Raw genomic sequence first — 19,653 nt, 5'->3', positions numbered from 1 at the left:
AATTAGTATTTCTTTGATTACGAATGAAGCTGAATATATTCTTACATGATTCTTTTTCAACTGAAATGCTTGCTCATGCCTTTTACCCTTTTTCTTTAAATCTGAGTTGTTTATTCTTTTCTAATTGCTTTGTTGAGCAATAAGATTTGTATACAAATTGATTTGGACATACACTGCTTGTCAGTTATATCTTCTGCTACAAATAAATTCTAAGCGTGGATTGCTTTTAATTCTTTTTATGTTGTCTCTTTGATTTATGGAAGTTCTTAATTTTGATGTGGTCACATCAGTTGTTTCCTTTCTCATCTCTATTTTCAGCAACTCTCTCCTCCTAGAAATCTTCCAAAGTCCTAAGATCATGAAGATAGCAAACTATACTGTGTTTCAAAGTTTTACAGTTTCATCATTCACATTTAGGCTTTCAACCACTTTTGCATCTGAGATAGGGGTTCAATTTCATTTGTTTCATATCATCTATTAAAAAGTTCACCCTTATTCCCCTGATAGTGATGAGCAGTGTGTCAGACATCAAGTTTCTGTGAATAAAATTTGTTTTTGGATTCTCTGTATGATAACATTGACCTATTTATATATTCCTGTGTCAAGACTATACTATCATAATTTCAGTGGCTTTAATAAGGTTTTATATAAATATATTCATTGCAAGGACTGATGCTGAAACTAAAACTCTAATACTTTGGCTACCTGATGCAAATAACTGACTCATTTGAAAAGACCCTGATGCTGGGAAAGATTGAAGGTGGGAGAAGGGGACGACAGAGGATGAGATGGTTGGATGGCATCATCAACTCAATGGACATAAGTCTGAGTCAGCTTTGGGAGCTGGTGATGGACAGGGACGCCTGGTGTGCTGCAGTCCATGGGGTCGCAGAGTCAGACATGACTGAGCAACTGGACTAAACTGATACATACATGGGAAACAGTGGAAACAGTGTCAAATTTTATTTTTGGGGCTCCAAAATCACTGAAGATGGTGACTGCAGCTATGAAATTAAAAGACGCTTACTCCTTGGAAGAAAAGTTATGACCAACCTAGACAGCATATTGAAAAGCAGAGATATTACTTTGCCAACAAAGGTCCGTCTAGTCAAGGCTATGGTTTTTCCAGTGGTCATGTATGGATGTGAGAGTTGGACTGTGAAGAAAGCTGAGCGCAGAAGAATTGATGCTTTTGAACTGTGGTGTTGGAGAACACTCTTGAGAGTCCCTTGGACTGCAAGGAGATCCAATCAGTCCATTCTGAAAGAGAGCAGCCCTGGGATTTCTTCGGAAGGAATGATGCTAAAGCTGAAACTCCAGTACTTTGGCCACCTCATGCGAAGAGTTGACTCATTGGAAAAGACTCTGATGCTGGGAGTGATTGGGGGCAGGAGGAGAAGCGGACGACAGAGGATGAGATGACTGGATGGCATCACTGACTCGATGGACGTGAATCTGAGTGAACTCCAGGAGTTGGTGATGGACAGGGAGGCCTGGCGTGCTGTGATTCATGGGTCGCAAAGAGTCAGACACGACTGAGAGACTGAACTGAACTGAACTGAAAATATGTTTATATCTGATTGTATAAACTGATATATTTTAAATATATATACCACTTCCCTTATGGCTCAGTCGGTAGAGAATCTACCTGCAATTCAAGAGACCCTGGTTCGATTCCTGGGTTTGGAACATCCCTGGAGAAAGGAAAGGCTACCCACTTCAGTATTCTGGCCTGGAGGATTCCATGGACTGTATAGACCATGGGGTCACAAAGAGTTGGACACAACTGAGCACCTTTCACTTTCATATATATTAGGAAAACACCCCCACCTTGTTCTTTTTCAGAAGTATCCATTCTAGAGTGTCCTCCTATAAAGGACTGAATTTTTGGTTACATATTTTCCTGCATATTTTGCAGTCTTTGTTATTCTTGTATTGATATATTGCTTTTAATTACCTTTTCTTAGGAATTTTTGCTGGAGTTGGAAGTAAAATGGGCTTTCATATAGTTGTTTTTATCAAACTTGTTAAACTCTATTTCTCATAATTTAACTACAAATTCCTAGAGCTTTTTATACGAACAATACTATTATTTGCAAACTGATAGTTTTACAGCTCGGGCTAATACCACCAAGACAGTGTATAATACAAACTGCACAATGGGGCACCCTTTGCTTATTCCTGGTCTTAAAGAGGAAATTTTAAAATGTAAGGTGAGGTTTGCCATGGAATTTTTTTTTCACATGGCCTTTATCAGATTAAGGAGTTTCCCTTCTATTCTTAGTTTGCTAAATGGCTTATGAAGATGACAACGATATCAAAGGAATGCATGCTACGTCGCTTTAGTGTCTGACTCTTTGCAACTCTAAGGACTGTAGCCCACCAGGCTCCTCTGTCCTTGGGATTCTCCAGGCAAGAGTGCTGGAGTAGGTTGCCATCTCCCCCTCCCAAGGAGCTTCCTGACCCAGGGATCAAACCTGCATCTCTTATGTCTCCTGCATTGGCAGGTCGGTTCTTTACCACTAGCACCATCTGGGAAGCCCAATTAAAGGAATAAATTCATCTTCTTATTCATCTATTGAGATGACCTTATTAATTTCCCCTTAATCTGTTTGAATTGTAATATTTTTTTAATATTAAACCAACTCAAGTCCTGGAATAAACTCAACTGATAAGTTGGTAATTTGTCAGTATTTTATGATTAATTATCCTTTTCATACCTTCCAGGATTTATTCTGCTAATGTTTCGTGTATAATATTTTTGTATCCATGCTAATTTGTGAATAGTTTCTGGATTTCCATATTTATACATTCTGTCTGATTTTAACTCAAGGGTTATACCCATTCCTACTGAGTTGAGCATGTTTCTTTTCTACTATAATTTATTTTTTGACCTTTGAGTTGTTTAGAATTTTACTTTGAAATTTCCAAAAGTTGATGGCTTATTTGGTTCTTTATGAATCTTAAAACTAGTTATAATCACGTCACTAAATTCTGCTGCACAGAAATGATATGTGCAAATTCTAGTTTTCACTAAAGGCAAGCTACATACATGCTTTCCCTTTCTTTCATCTAGTTACAACACAAATCTAAGGACTGGAGCTGAACCAGAAATCTTAGATTAGGAGGGTAAAGGGATATACTGAAGATGGCAGAGCAAAACAGCAAAAGAAGCCTGAGTTTCTGACACCCTACCTGCCATGGACACAGTATATTTGGACTGTTACACAAGAGCGAAACTAATTTCTCTCTTACTTTACCGGTAATTATTTTTGGATTTCTTTTAACTGAGGTCATGAAAACTCTAACTAATACAAAAGTATGAGAACCTAAATTATCATGGCATTTATGGAAATGAAAATAAAGACAGATTTGAGGGGTGATATGAAAAACAGACTTTATATATCCAAGTTTGCTTCCCCCTTCCCTTTCATTTCCCAAAAGTGAGTCTTAACTGTATTGCCTGGACCTCTTCTTTGCCCTCAACCTCCCGCTTACCAAGTGTGCTAGTTCCTTTCTAGAAATAAGGGTACTCTCTTTAACTCTGCCTTCCTGGCACCACACTGCCCCAATTCCCGATTTTCCGAGCACATCCCTAAAGCTCTATGATCTCCACATACACTTCCCCTTTCCCTACTTGCAGCCTGTCACTACTGCACTCCAGCGGTACTCCTGTGCACACATTGGTACTCCTGTGCACACATTCACCATGCCACAGTCCCTGATTAAAAAGCATTAACACTCCCTGTAGGGTTAACAGCTGTGTTACCAGCTCTCACCTCCAGACCTTGTAATGCCAACGACAGAGAATGAATAGCAATCACAGTAATTCTTTCCAAAGGAGTAGCCCAGAATCCTTCCCAACAGAAAGTTTCAATAGTCAGTACTACGCCCATCAGTAGGAACTGGCACTCAGGTAGAAACCCGCTTGTATGCCTGATCAGTTCAGTCACTCAGTTGTGTCTGACTCTGCGACTCCATGGACTGCAGCATGACAGGCTTCCCTATCCATCATCAACTCCCGGAGCTTACTCAAACTCATGTCCATCAAGCTGTTGACACCATCCAACCATCTCATCCTCTGTAGTCCCCTTCTCCTCCCACCTTCAATCTTTCCCAGCATCAGGGTCTTTTCCAATGAGTCAGTTCTTCACATCAGGTGGCCAAGGTATTGGAGTTTCAGCTTCAGCATCAGTCCTTACAATGAATATTCAGGACTGATTTCCTTTAGGATGGACTGGTTGTATCTCCTTGCTGTCCAAGGGACTCTCAAGAGTCTTCTCCAACATACTGAACTTCTCCAACTTCTTGAATACAGTTCAAAAGCATCAATTCTTTGGTGCTCAGCTTTCTTGATAGTCCAACTCTCACATCCATACATGACCACTGGAAAAACCATAGCTTTGACTAGACGGAACTTTGTTGGCAAAGTAATGTCTCTGCTTTTTAATATGCTGTCTAGGTTGGTCATAACTTTTCTTCCAAGGAGTAAGCATCTTTTAATTTCATGGCTGCAGTCACCAACTGCAGTGATTTTGGAGCCCCCCAAAATAAAGTCTGACACTGTTTCCCCATCTGTTTCCTATGATGGGACCAGATGCCATGATCTTCATTTACTAAATGTTGAGTTTTAAGCCAGTTTTTTCACTCTTCCCTTTCACTTTCATCAAGGGGCTCTTTAGTTTTTTCACTCTCTGCCATAAGGGTGGTGTCATCTGCATATCTGAGGTTATTGATATTTCTCCCGGCAATCTTGATTCCAGCTTGTGCTTCATTCAGCCTGGCATTTCTCATGATGTACTCTGCATATAAGTTAAATAAGCCGGGTGACAATATACAGCCTTGATGTACTCCTTTCCTGACTTGGAACAAGTCTGTTATTCCATGTGCAGTTCTAACTGTTGCTTCTTGACCTCCATACAGATTTCTCAGGAGGCAGGTCAGGTGGTCTGGTATTCCATCTCTTTCAGAATTTTCCACAGTTTATTGTGATCCACACAGTCAAAGGCTTTGGCATAGTCAAAGAGTCAGACATGACTGAGTAACTGAACTGAACTGAACTATTTTTCTGGAACTCTCTTGGTTTTTCGCTGATCCAACGGATGTTGGCAATTTGATCTCTAGGTCCTCTGCCTTTTCTAAATCCAGCTTGAACATCTGGAAGTTTATGGTTCAGGTACTGTTGAAGCCTGGCTTGGATAATTTTGAGCATTACTTTGCTAACGTGTGAGATGAGTGCAACTGTGCAGTAGTTTGAACATTCTTTGGCACTGCCTTTCTTTGGGATTAGAATGAAAACTGACCTTTTCTAGTCCTGTGGCCACTGCTGAGTGTTCCAAATTTGCTGGCATATTGAGTGCAGCATTTTAACTGCATCATCTTTGAGGATTTGAAATATCCTGTATGCCTGATATCAAATCTAAACTCCTCGGTTTGTATTTCAAAACTCCAAAATGTCTATCATTATCTTAAAGTTTTATAGCTAATGCGTCTATTAAAAAAAAATCTGTGAAAGCCTTTGAAATGGAACAAAAAGTTACTGCTTATCTGCAATGAAAAACTAGTTTTTGCCTAGCAGATCCTTCTGGGTTTTTGATTCAATGGGATCTCTATATCAGTTACTGTTTGATATATTTATAATTTGCTATGCAAATGATTCTTGTAGACAGACATGAAATAAATTTTATCTGCAGGGAGGTTCAATTGATTTCCTTCCTCCACCATGGAAGAAGCCAGTTTTGCTTCAATTTTAAATTCACTGCAGTACTCTAGTGCTTTTTGAATGTTCCTTTACATGAGTAACATCTAGCTCATTCTCTCATTTAAATTAGTGAGTTAAACTCATTTGTCATGTGTTCATTTTATATTTCTATGAGTCATGATTTCATGATTTTGCCTTTAAATTTTTTTTAAATATCCTTCTAACAAACTCTTGTTTTCATTATTGCCTTTAAACTTTGATTTCATCCCCAATATACAATTTCTTCTCTGGCTTTCTTCCTGATACTACTGATTCTTCCCATTTCAGGGATGAATCTAATCTCCACCATCACCTCAAACTACAAAAGCTATGCTTTTCCATGAAGAACCTAGACTGCAATGATGTCAATTTATTTTACAATTATAGTTTTTTGTAATGCCTTCTACAAAATGCACTGTTTCATTGACATGTTGTAGACACTGCATATTTATCTTACATCATTAATTTATATGTAAGTAACTTCTCTCCTTAATTAGAGTGCAAGCTCCTTGAGAGAACTGATCACAATTCATTTTCCTTTTCTCCTCTTCACTTTCTACCATAGAACGTGCCCAAGAAATATCCACTAGTGAGTCCCATCCATGGCTCAAGGCTCTCAACCACGATTTCTTTCAGGTTAATCACTTAACTTTATTTAGGTAACCAACCAACTATGCTTTGGCTGAAGGTGGTTCCTTCCTAGAAAAAATCATGCTGAACTTTAATGAAGATCATTGGAGCTTTGTGAAACACCAAATAAAGTGTGGTACTAATCAGAAAGTCTAGAGAAAAAATAATAAATTGATATGCTTCTAGGTACTTTTCCCCTCAATTATCAGTACTGTGTATACCTATATTCTTAAGAACAGTCCATGTGAGGGTTATACACATTCAGTTCAACATTCATTCTCTGATTTTACAAATGTTTATTGATTTTCAACTATATGTTAGAAATTTTTTGCAGGCCTTGGCGATTCATTTGTAAATAAAATGTAATTTGTAATCCAAGACGCTTACTTGCTAGTGAAGAAGGAAGCGGGAAGGATAAGAAAAGAGGAGGGAAATAGAAACAATTGTGACCTAAGCATCTAGATAACTGGTGACAGGCCAAATTAAGTTGCTCTTATTTTCAGGAATTATATACATTGAACCTTTAAAATTAATTTAATATAAGTACAATAATGGAATAATGAAATTCAAATTTTGTCGATCTGTATCACCAGAATACACATCCTACATTCAATGTCTTACATACCCTAATACCAACTAAACCAAATGAGAGACCTCCAATATTTTTCTACTGCTTAACTGCTGAGTTGTGAGAGAATAATAAATGGTCTTGAGACTGCTGCCAGCATATTTGATTTTATGAACTATAAAATATTTTACCAGTTGAATAGTCTACCAAGTATATTAAATCTGCTCCTTATAATGCTATATGAAGTCAAAGGATTTCATAACATTTGAGCATTAATGTTATTACTGAGCATTTTCATTTTTATGGTTTTACTTATGATAATTATTTCAAATTAAAATCATCTTGAGAAAACTGCCACTGTTTAAGAAAAAAAAAAACCTAGTTCATTTAACCAGTGTTATTTTTCTCATGATGACTTTTTATTCTTACCTTTATTCCTAGAGGAACCCTTAGAATAAAGCATTTAAGATTTTATGCCATAGCACTCTGTTAGTAAAGAGATTATGGAAATAAAAAAGACCAGCAAATACTAATACATTTTACAGGCTTTATGTTGTATGTTGACATATTGGTATAATTAAAACGATTCAAAAAGAAATAAAAAGCAATCATATAATGATAACCTAACAGTTGTTTGTTCCTAAATATTTTCACATATATTTTTCTCTTAATTCTCCCAATAATCTGATAAAACAAGTTTAATTATATTCATTTTTACAGATGAAGGAATCAAGAAACAAGTGGTTCACTAAATGTGTAAGTGGCATTTCGTATGCGACAGCCAGGCCCTCAAACTTTCTGCTTTTGTTCATACTTTTATAAAGAACATTTGATTTATAAGCCAAATCCTATTGGCAAGACACTTTCGAAGGGTAAGCAAAATATATGTAGAGGAACACTAAACATTTTATTCACTTACAGCGTCATCATACTAAAACTGAAAAAATCAAGTGTACTTTCCAAATGGCTCAGTTAAAAGTAAGGAATAGATTATTTACTCACTACGGTCTAGATGCTGTCTATCAAAATCACTTGCTGACATAGGACTAAAATGTGCTCTATTAGCATCTTTCCTTTCCTCATACAAATTATATATTTTATTCTTTATTAGGAGAAGGCACCGGCGACCCACTCCAGTACTGTTGCCTGGAAAATCCCATGGACAGAGGAGCCTGGTAGGGTACAGTCCATGGGGTCGCTAAGAGTCGGACACGACTGAGCCACTTCATTTTCACTTTTCACTTTCATGCACTGGAGAAGGAAATGGCAACCCACTCCAGTGTTTTTGCCTGGAGAATCCCAGGGACGGAGGAGCCTGGTGGGCTGCCGTCTATGGGGTTGCACAGAGTTGGACATGACTGACGCGACTTAGCAGCAGCAGCATTGTTTATTAACCTTATTGTTTAAAAGCTTATGTTTTGCCTTCTCATGAAAGACATTAAAAGAATGACTAGTCCCAAGTCACTCAATATTTTGTGTGTTTTCAAAGTTTTTAACACAAAATATACATTTCCAAGTATTTACATCACATTCTGTATATAGCTTTAAATATCTCCCTCTGTATATATTTACTTTTGAACATATGACCCTTTATGGCTGAACAATGTCTCATCGTAGATAGTACCATAATTTACTCTACCATTCTTTCAATTCGTGTGGCTTTATCATGCAAATGTTTATTTATAAAACCATGGTTTTTTTTTAAAAATTGCAGGATCGGGTGATATCACAGCCCTAGTTCTTCTCCAACAAGTCACCGTGATGAGATTCGCTTGCTTCTGTTCTTTTTTCAGACACCTATCACCACATGTTACCATGAAAGTACACGTCATTTTATATCTTAAATTTGCTTCCATTTAACATTATATAATAAGCCTTTTCCATAATCATTGTATCATGTTGGGCAGAATTTTGCACTTTATCTAACCATTACTTTATTGCTAAACAATGTTTTCTCCTTTTTTTTCTTTTTAAAAATATGTAAATCATTTTCCAATAAATATTGCAAGCATATAACCTTTACATATGTGCCCTTAAAAAATGATTTACTAACACCAGATTCCTGCAAGTAAGATTATTAAAAAAAAAAAAAGGCTAACCAGCTTTTATCATTATTTGAATATGGAAAAAAATATTATGGCCTACATGTCAAAAGTTCAAAGGATAAAATGGTATCCTAATATCAGTATCATATCATCTAGTCCTTTTAGTGATTGGGAAATACAGAAACAAATAGATATAATTACATTTAAGCTAATTGTGTTTTCCATAAATTAGTATATATTGGCACCATGTGTCTTAAGACAGCAGCGACCACTTAGACACATTTTTCTTTTTCTTAATGCTTTTTTCATTATAAAAGTCTGTATCTACATACCTTTCAGGTATAGTTTAGCTTATTGATCCCTTTGAATCTTAGATGAAGTTTTAGAAATGCTTTCTGGAACTGCTTCCTTTGGGGAGTACTCTGAAACCCACAACAGGACCCAGCAGTAGTTCTGACAGAAGGAGAAAGAAAATGACCCAACTTACCGTTTCTAAGGCATTTACACGGTCCTGCAAATAAAGCATAATATATAATTATAAAAACAAAGCCATCAAAATATCATTTCAAGTTTAGTTTTTAGATTTTTCCATTTATCTTCTATTAACATTTTTAACACGTAAAAGATGAAAACTCCTACTCAGGATTATCTCTCTAAGAGAAAAATAGTCATGAAACAATTACTTTTCTCATCCTGACTAGTGTTAGGACTACAAGGTTTAATTTAGCCGTAAACACCATAAATTCAGGCTTAGTTACTAAGTGAAATATATTTTAAGACTTCTGCATTGGTAAAATTATGTCTATTTAATAAAATATAGCTATTAGATAGATCTGAACATATGAGTCACAACTGGACAATAGTAGTGATATTAAAAAAAGGAATTTAGCACATATATTTGCTCTCAGTTATCTAACAGTACAAAGTACGCTGTCACAGGAGGTCAAGTTCAGACATAAGAATGACATCACCAACTAAAATTAGTAAGTACACAGTTAACTGAAACAAGGCAGGAAAAATAAGAACGATAGGCTACATGCAAGCAGTCCTGAGCCCAGGTGGGTATTCTTTACTTATAGTATCTTAGAAGGATTCACAGACACATTGGTCATTGATAATATTGCTTTAAAAGCTAAATGACACATGTATACTATCACGTAAGAATCGAATCGCCAGTCTATGTCCGACGCAGGATACAGCATGCTTGGGGCTGGTGCACGGTGATGACCCAGAGAGACGTTATGGGGAGGGAGGTGGGTGGGGGGTTCATGTTTGGGAACGCATGTACACTCGTGGTGGATTCATGTCAATGTATGGCACAACCAATACAGTATTGTAAATTTAAATAAAGGGAAAAAAATAAAAATTTAAATAAAAAAAAAAAAATAAAAGCTAAATGACTAAGAATGGTTTCATTCTCAGTCCAACAGCTGTGCCCTCAACTCTTCCCAGAGTTAAACAGCTATATACAAAAAGTTTTTTTAAAAGCTGAATTTGAGAGGAGAGTCTGAAAATTCAAGGAATTGTAAAGCCATCCTTTTTATGAAGATGAAGGCCATTTTTCTATTCTTTCATTTTAAGCAGTTGAAGAAGATATATAAAATCTGGATCTCTCTCTTGTTTAATTAAAATAATCATTTGTGCTAGAGGGTAAGGAGGGAAAATGGTGCAGACAGCCACTGAGCTCAGATCTCTGAGACCCTGCAGACACTGAACCTTGCCCTCCCCTGCCCCAGATTCTCCCAGCCTCACCTACCACAGAGGCCTTGCCTTTGAGGATTTCTGTAACCCAGCCTCCAACATTCAGACTGGGAAACTAGGTTGGACATTTCTACCCCTTTAAACATCTGGCTGTATGGGCACAAGTTAAATGAATATATTAATATTATGCAAAAGCAGCCCAAAGCAGACTGTTTTTAGCAGTATAATCTGTTTAACTGCATTTTGCTGGCATACTTGAGAGAACCTCACCGTCGCCCCCATAATTTTCATAAAATAACGGTTATTTTATTGGTGATTTGGGTACTGTCACATTTGAGTAGCTCGTAATAAATGCATATAGAGCCTCTAGGGGGCTTTGATCTGTTGTTACCAGGCATCTTATTCACAGTACATCTGGGACAAAACCATTCAGCAAAGCTTTATCATCCTTTGCAGATTGAACAGACCCTCATTAGACAGTCTTTGGGTAGTGCTGCATTTCTAAGAACCATCTTGGAAGGCTGAAAATATTTACAGCCACTATTTGGGCCTTAAGTTTTCCCCATACCATGTATTTATGGGGCTCATGTTTCTTAGAATTAGCATATTTTAAAACCACACATACAGCTGGTTTGCAATCAGTGATTTCATATGATGCCAAAATGGTACAACTGAATTAAATTCTGTTTTAATTCATAGCTCAGTGTTCAGGAAAGATAAAACTCATATGATTTATGTATTAGTACCTTCATTTTATTTAAATATTTGTTACAGGATTTTAAAAGGAATGTGTACTGTCATGGACTATGTGTTTGTGTCTTCAAAATTCACATGCTGAAAACCCCAATCCCTAAAGTGATGGCCTCTGGATATATAGCCTTTGGAAGGTAATCAGGCCAGGAGGAGACAGCCCTCAGGAGATTAGTGCCCTTCTAAGAAGAGACACAAGAATGCAGGCTTCTCTTTCTGCCCTCTGCCAAACTAAGGCATAATGGGAACATGGCCATCTACAAGCCAGGAAGAGGTCCTTCACCAAGAACCGAAACTGCCAGCACCCTGATCTTGGAACTGCCAGCCTCTGCAACTGTGAGAAATGAATGTTTGCTGCTTAAGACACCCAGGCTACAGTCATTTGGTACAGCAGTCTAAGCTGACATGTGCCTAGTCTGTAAGGCTAAAACACAAATGGTGGGGAGACAAAAAAAAAAATCTCAATTTCATTAAAATATAAAGATCAATAAATAATTTATTTCAATGCAATTTAGTTACATCTGTTTGTCTATAACCTACTCCATTCCAAAATGGTACTGAAATAGCTTTCAAAGAAAGAATACATATTGAAAAAAATGAGAAAATTAGAGAAACAGGAAATATAGTTCATTAACCTGAATTTACATAATTTAATCTGCCAATCAACAACAGCTAATAGGATATCGGTCATTGTTGCCAATTAGTGAGCTTCCTCTAAATTGCAGTTTGGGGCTTTAATTATAGCCTATATAAAAAAAGAAACTACTCCTAATCTTTATGAACTTATTACTTTGCTTTTAAAATTTAAGAAATGTATTTTGAAATTTAAATGGCTGAAGTTGACTTCTTTTTTGGCAGCCAAGATTAGTTACTATAATTCTGCATATAAAAGAATTAGCCTATTGCAAATCCCTGCTCTCAAACAAAATATCTGCATACTTCTCATGTTCTTATCATTAGAACAGAGGTAATTTAAGCCAGTCTATGAAGAAATACTAGTATATGTCCTGGAATGAATATGCAATTATACCAAAATTGATTTATATTCTCCCTATCCTCTCTCACTCTCACTAGAACTGGACTTGCAGTGTTCTAGTGTTGCTGTTTAATCTCCAGTTTTCATTTCAACAAATCTTATCTTAAAGCTCAGTCCACAGGTTCAGTACTCTGCCTTCTCTCCCACCACGCACACACTCTCAAGCTTAGCCTGAAAAGAATTGCTTAAGATACTGAAAGGGGAGTTGGTAGGTGAGATGAGCAGAGAGAGAAGAAAGCCTCCAGAAGTAATAAAGACACTCTCACTATAATGCAATTTCAGGTGGTTTTAATAAATCAGCGGTTCTTATTTTTGTAGTCTTGGACTTTGAGAACTTTTTCCCCAGGAAAATGAACACTATACAAGACACACATAATTTTGCATATACTTTTAGGGGAACTGCAGACTCTCAGAACCCACCCAAAGCTGTCCAAGTATTTTTACTTAAAATAAAGATACTTGAAATAGGATGTAAGAATTAATTTATTAGACCAAATAAATTATTGTATTAGAACAAATCTATTTCTCCTGTATGAAATATTTCTTGACAACAAGTAAAAAAAAACCATTGCGAGTGGAAGGTTAAAAACCAGAGGAGAAATTTCCTTCAAATATTTTGAAGGAAAAGTTCTAAAGGGAAAAGTAGGTTTTATTGTTATCAGGTTTTTTGGTGATTGAAGATTCCCTTTCCCACTATTTTTTAGTGCTATTTTAGAAGGGGAAAGTCTAAGAAAATCACAATCTTGTTACGGAGAAGGGGCTTGTATAACTCAATAAAGCTATGAGCCATGCCATGCGGGCCACCCAAGACAGATGGGTCACAATGGAAAACTCTGACAAAACATGGTCCACTGAAGGAGGGAATGGCAAACTACTCCAATATTCTTGCTGCAAGAACCACATGAACATAAACAGTACGAAAAGGCAAAAAAGATATGATTCCAGAAGATGAGCTCCCACATCAGAAGGTGCCAATATGCTACTGTGGAAGAGTGGAGGACAATTACTAATAGCTCCAGAAAGAATGAAGTGGCTGGGCTAAAGCAGAAATGACTCTCAGCTGTGGATGTGTCTGGTTGTGAAAGTAAAGTCTGACGCTGTAAAGAACAATATCGCATAGGAACCTGGAATGTTAGGTCCATGAATTAAGGTAAATTGGAAGTGGCCAAACAGGAGATGGCAAGAGTGAACATCAACATTTTAGGAATCAATGAATTAAAATACACAATGGAGTATTACTCAGCCGTTAAAAAGAATACATTTGAATCAGTTCTGATGAGATGGATGAAACTGGAGCCGATTATACAGAGTGAAGTAAGCCAGAAAGAAAAACACCAATACAGTATACTAACACATATATATGGAATTTAGAAAGATGGCAATGACGACCCTGTATGCAAGACGGCAAAAAAGACACAGATATGTATAACGGACTTTTGGACTCAGAGGGAGAGGGAGAGGGTGGGATGATTTGGGAGAATGGCATTGAAACATGTATACCATCATGTAAGAATCGAATCACCAGTCTATGTCCGATGCAAGATACAGCATGCTTGGGGCTGGTGCACGGTGATAACCCAGAGAGATGTTATGGGGAGGGAGGTGGGAGGGGGGTTCATGTTTGGGAACACATGTACCCCCGTGGTGGATTCATGTCAATGTATGGCAAAACCAATACAGTATTGTAAAGTAAAATAAAGTAAAAATAAAAATTTAAAAAATAAATTTAAAAAATGGACTGGAATGGGCAAATTTAATTAGATGACCATTATATCTACTACTGTGGGCAAGAATCCCTTAGAAGAAATGGAATAGCCCTAATAGTTAATAAGAGTCCGGAATGCAATGCTCAGGTACAATCTCAAAAACAACAGAATGATCTCTGTCTGTTTCCAAGGCAAACCATTCAATATCACAGTAATCCAAGTCTACACCTTAACCACTGATGCCAAAGAAGCTGAAGTTGACTGGTTCTATGACGACCTAATAGGCCTTCTAGAATTAACACCAACAAAAGATGTCCTTTTCATCAAAGAGGACTGGAATGCAAAAGTAGGGAGTCAAGAGATACCTGGAGTAATACGCAAGTTTGGCCTTGGAGTACAGAATGATACAGGGCAAATGCTAACAGAGTTCTGTCAAGAGAACACATTGGTCGTAGCAAACATTTCCAACAACACAAGAGATGACTCTACACATGGACATCACCAGATTGTCAATACCAAAATCATACTGATTATATTCTTTGCAGCCAAAGATGAGGAATCTCTATACAGTCCACAAAAACAAGACTGGCAGCTGACTGTGGCTCAGATCATCAGCTCCTTATTGAAAAATTCAGGCTTAAATTGAAGAAAGCAGGGAAAACCACTAGGCTACTCAGGTATGTCCTAAGTCAAATCCCTTATGATGATACAGTGAAGGTAATGAATAGATTCAAGGGATTAGATCTGGTAGACAAGAGTGCCTGAAGAACTACAGACACAGGTTCGTGACACTACACAGGAGGCAGTGATCAAAACCATCTCAAAGAAAAAGATGCAAGAAGGCAGAGTGATTGTTTGAGGAAACTTTACAAATAGCTGAGGAAAGAAGAGAAACAAAAAGTAAGGGAGAAAGGGAAAGATGTACTCAGCTGAATGCAGAGTTTCAGAGAATAGCAAGGAGACACAAGGCCTTCTTAAATGACCAATGCAAAGAAACAGAGGAAAACAATAGAATGCGGAAGACTAGATATCTCTTCAAGGAAATTGGAGATATGAAGGGGACATTTCATGCAAAGATGGGCACAATAAAGGACAGAAACAGTATGGATCTAACAGAAGCAGAAAAGATTATAAGAGGTAGCAAGAATACACAGAACTGTACAAAAAAGTTCTCATGACCAGGATAGCCATGATGGTGTGGTCACTCACCTAGAACCAGACATCCTGGAATGTGAAGTCAAGTGGGCCTTAGGAAGCAACACTACAAACAAAGATAGAGGAGGTGATGGAATTCTAGTTCAGCTATTTCAAATCCTAAAAGATGATGATGCTACGAAAGTGCACTCAATATGCCAGCAAATGGAAAACTCAACAGTGGCCACAGGACTGGAAAAGGTCAGTTTTCATTCCAATCTCAAAGAGGGGCAATGTCAAAGAATGTTCAGACTACTACATAACTGTCCTCATTTCACATGCTAGTATGGTTATGCTTAATATCCATCAAGCTAGGCTTCAGAAGAACGTGAACTGAGAACTTCTAGATGGACAATTAGGTTTAGAAAAGGCAGAGGACCCAGGGATCAAATTGCCAACATTCTTTGGATCATAGAGGAAAGCAAGGGAATTAAAGAAAAACATCTACTTCTGCTTCATTGACTATACAAAAGCCTTTGAGTGTGTGGATCACAACAAATTGTGAAAAATTCTAAGAGATGGGAATACCAGACCACATTACCTATCTCCTGAGAAACCTGTAAGCAGGTCAAGATGCAAGAATTAGAACCTTACATGGAACAACTGACTGGTTCAAAATAGGAAAAGGAGTATGACAAAGCTGTATTTTGTTACTCTGTTTATTTAACTTGTATGCAGAGTACATTATGCAAAATGCCGGGCTAGATGAATCACAAGCTAGAATCACGATTGCCAGGAGAAATATCATTAACCTCAGATATGTAGATGATACCACTCCAATGACAGAAAGGGAAGAGGAATGTTGAGTTTTAAACCAGCTTTTTCACTCTCCCCTTTTGCCCTCATGAAGAGTCCAATCACTTCATGGCAAATAGATGGGGATAACAATGGAAGCAGTGACAGTTTTATATTCTCAGGCTCCAAAATCACGGCAGATGGTGACTGTAGCCAAGAAATTAAAATGCTTGATCCTTGGAAGGAAAGCTGTAACAAACCTAGACAACATATTAAGGTCTGTATAGTCAAAGCTATGGTTCTTCAGTAGTCATCTACGGATGTGATAGTTGGATCATATTTAAGGCTGAGCACTGAAGTTTGATGCTTTCCAATTGTGGTGCTGGAGAAGACTCTTGAGAGTCCCCTGAACTGCAAGGAGATCAAATCAGTCAATCCTAAAGGAATCACCCTGAATATCATTAGAAGGACTGATGCTAAGGCTGAAGGTCCAATACTTTGGCCACCTGATGGCAAGAGTCAACTCATTGGATAAGACCCTGATGCTGGGAAAGAGAGAAGGCAAAATGAGAAGAGGGCAACAGAGGATGAGATTGTTAGATAGCACCACTGAGTCAATGGCATGAATTTGAGCAAACTCTGGGAGATAGTAAGGGACAGAGTAACCTGGCGTGCTGCAGTCCATGGGGTTAGAGTCAGACATGACTTAGCCACTGAACAAAAACAAGGAGAGAAACGTCTTGATAGCTCATGGTGAACGATGTCGGATTCGTGATCTCCAAAGAAGATTTAGCTTTGGGACCAGGGACCAGGCTTGATCACTCAAAAGCTTTTGCGTAGCAGAGTTTTATTAAAGTGAAAAAGGGACATGGAAAGCTTCTGATACAGACATCGGAAGGAGGATGGAGCATGCCCCCCTCGCTAGTCTTAGCAAGGGAGCTATATACTTTTTAAATTAGTTATTACAATAAGTGAAGGCAATGTCTCAAGGTTGTAAAGATCTTACTAGACCCATTCCTATAATTTACATTTTAAGGTAACAGGATTAGCCAGAAGGTTTTCAGGAAGGTGAAACTGTCCTCAAGCAGGATACATTATTGTTATATAATCCTTAGTACAAAGATTAAACTGACTTGTTTGTTGCATAATCATCAGTTCTGGGCTTAAAGAAAAAAAACATTTTATGTGACTAAGACTAAGGAATGTAGAGAAAAGAAAAAGATGTTTGTCCTTTCCCCCTCCTTTACAATTCCAGACCCCAATCTCCGCTTCGAGAGCCCCAGATCCCTTTCTCCTCCTCAGGGACCACATACTTCTTATCAACCTGCCTAGGAATTGACTCTCTTAGTCTAAGAAAAACCTAAAAGGGCAAAATTATTTTAATATTTACTTTTAAGGATTATACTTACAGTCACTGCATAGTCCTGGAGTTACAATGAAGCATACTGTTATTATCCTCTAGTGTTAATATTGCAAACCATTTCTAACTGGAAACAATAATGCTAGAAATCACCTTTTAATTTATTTTGGGCTTGACAGATCAAGTAAGGTGAGCTGTATTTTTGGGAGGCCAATAGCACATGTACTATAAAAATAGATTTATTTTAACTTTTTATCCCGAGGCTATCAACCTGTCTTGAGCTGTACATATTCCTTTGCTACTTGGGCACAATGGGGTGCACATTAGAATTTATGAATAAACCAAACAAATTCATTACATCACTGGAGATGGGAACATATTTGTGAGCTAAGTTAGGACATGAGTGCTAAGTGGACAGTTGGTATCTGTATCCCTCATCATTAACAGCTTATTTGACTCAGCTGAGCAAATCAACGAACCATACTGGCTCATCCGTCCCACCTAAGAAATGAAATATTAGGTCTAAATACTCAAGAGTTCTTCTGCTTCTGGTAAGTGTAGTTGTACAGATCTACTGACTTTTTCATGATAACACAGTATTTTTCAAGCATGTTTGAAATATATTTGTTATCAAACAAAAAATGCAGGATAATGGCATAAAAATATAACAAGAGTCTCTACTTTTTCCAACTCTAAGAAACAGTACAAGTATAGACTAATTCTGGAAACTTCTCTGGGACTGAAGGGCCATGATGGCCATATAACTTTTAAAAAAAGAAAATCGACAATGAGGACTTCCTCTCATTACTGTTCTAAAAGCACAACGCTTGTCTTCTGGAAGAAAAGTCCACTCAGCTTCTTCACCCAGAGAGAAAACTGCAGAGCTTTTTCCTGTCAATGTTAATTCAGTGTAAAGAACACCCACACCTTACCTGCTGCTTCCTGTATGAAAGATATCAAATGAAAGGCCAATGTGTCCCATTTTTCCGTTATGCATTTCTACATGACAACTCATTACATTCAACAAACTGTCAATCAATTTTTGGTAATTAAAAGAGAAATAATTTCAAATGCATTCTTTCCCATGCATCAAGATATTAGAATGAAAGAACAAGCTTTTATTAACCACTACAAAAGATCACTGTTTCTTGAATTATGCTATAAATTTAAAATAGATAAAAATTGTAAACAACCACAATGTTGCAACACTAAAATAAAAACAACTTTAAGATGTAGCATAGCTTGGCTTTGAGCATACCTGAGTCAATGGTCTATACATAAAACTGCATGCTGTCTATTAAAACTCAGACGAAGTTACTCTGTAGGCTAAAAAAACTTCAGAAGGTTTTCCATTGTCTAGTGTTTAATTTAGCCAGCATTATATACCTACAGTCAATCTTTGTTAACTCATTTCACCAGCTGCTTATGTGTCTTTTCAAATAATCTACTCCAGGGTTCAAAATAGCATAACGAAAAGGCAGCAAAGCAAACCACAGCAAGGCATCAGGATTTTATCTCAAACATTGTCAGTAAGAAAACCCAACATTTGATTTATCAAGAAAAACCAGTTTAAAGGGATGTATCATTTTCTAGCCTAGTAATGATCCTTGCTATCCTTGCGGACTAGAGAATCAGAGCAGGAACTATCACCAAATTTAAGAACAGAGTCAGAGTGGGTGCTCCACATTTCTGATCTGTTCTCTCATCCACTATCATTGCCAAATAGAGCTGAGGCAGCCAGCTGGGCTTCTGTAGCTTTCTTCTGCTGTATTCTCAGGCTGGTGATTCGGTTGGTGAGACTGTTTGTTACAAGGTCACTTCTGACTCCTGCACTTTCATTCAACACTATTCAGGAAAAGCTGAGGTTGCACTTCCACTGACGTGGGATGTGTACGTGGGTTTGTGGGGGCAGAGGAGAAAGATGAAGAGAGACGTATGGACATGGGGCTCTGCTGATCGGTTCCAACAGATGTACCCCTGGAAAATGCAGCCAGAAAGGCTAGGGATGGGCTTTGCTTAAGGTTCCTGTAAACATTTCCATTCAACAGTATGAAACTAATACCAAGAAAATCTCAGGTTGACCCTTTATGTTTCAGATCACAAAGCAACACATGAGATTTCTCCTCCCACAACCCTCCCCTTTAAAATGAAGACTCTCTGTTAAGTTTCTTCTTTAACACACAATGTA

General features: G+C 37.5%; 1 protein-coding gene across 1 annotated transcript in view; it reads right to left on the bottom strand.

Moving 5' to 3' along the window:
* CEP128 (centrosomal protein 128) overlaps nt 1-19,653 on the bottom strand; it is a 466,954-nt gene that overhangs the window by 62,202 nt on the left and 385,099 nt on the right. Inside the window, exon 20 of the mRNA XM_018053897.1 lies at nt 9,471-9,494. Within this exon, the coding sequence (XP_017909386.1) occupies nt 9,471-9,494 (24 nt within the window). The remainder of the gene's footprint in view (nt 1-9,470; nt 9,495-19,653) is intronic.

This window comes from Capra hircus, chromosome 10, assembly GCF_001704415.2.
Source record: "Capra hircus breed San Clemente chromosome 10, ASM170441v1, whole genome shotgun sequence".
Taxonomy (NCBI): Eukaryota; Metazoa; Chordata; class Mammalia; order Artiodactyla; family Bovidae; genus Capra; species Capra hircus.
Note: the sequence above shows the minus strand (reverse complement) of the source record. Positions and strands in the feature narration are given on the sequence as shown.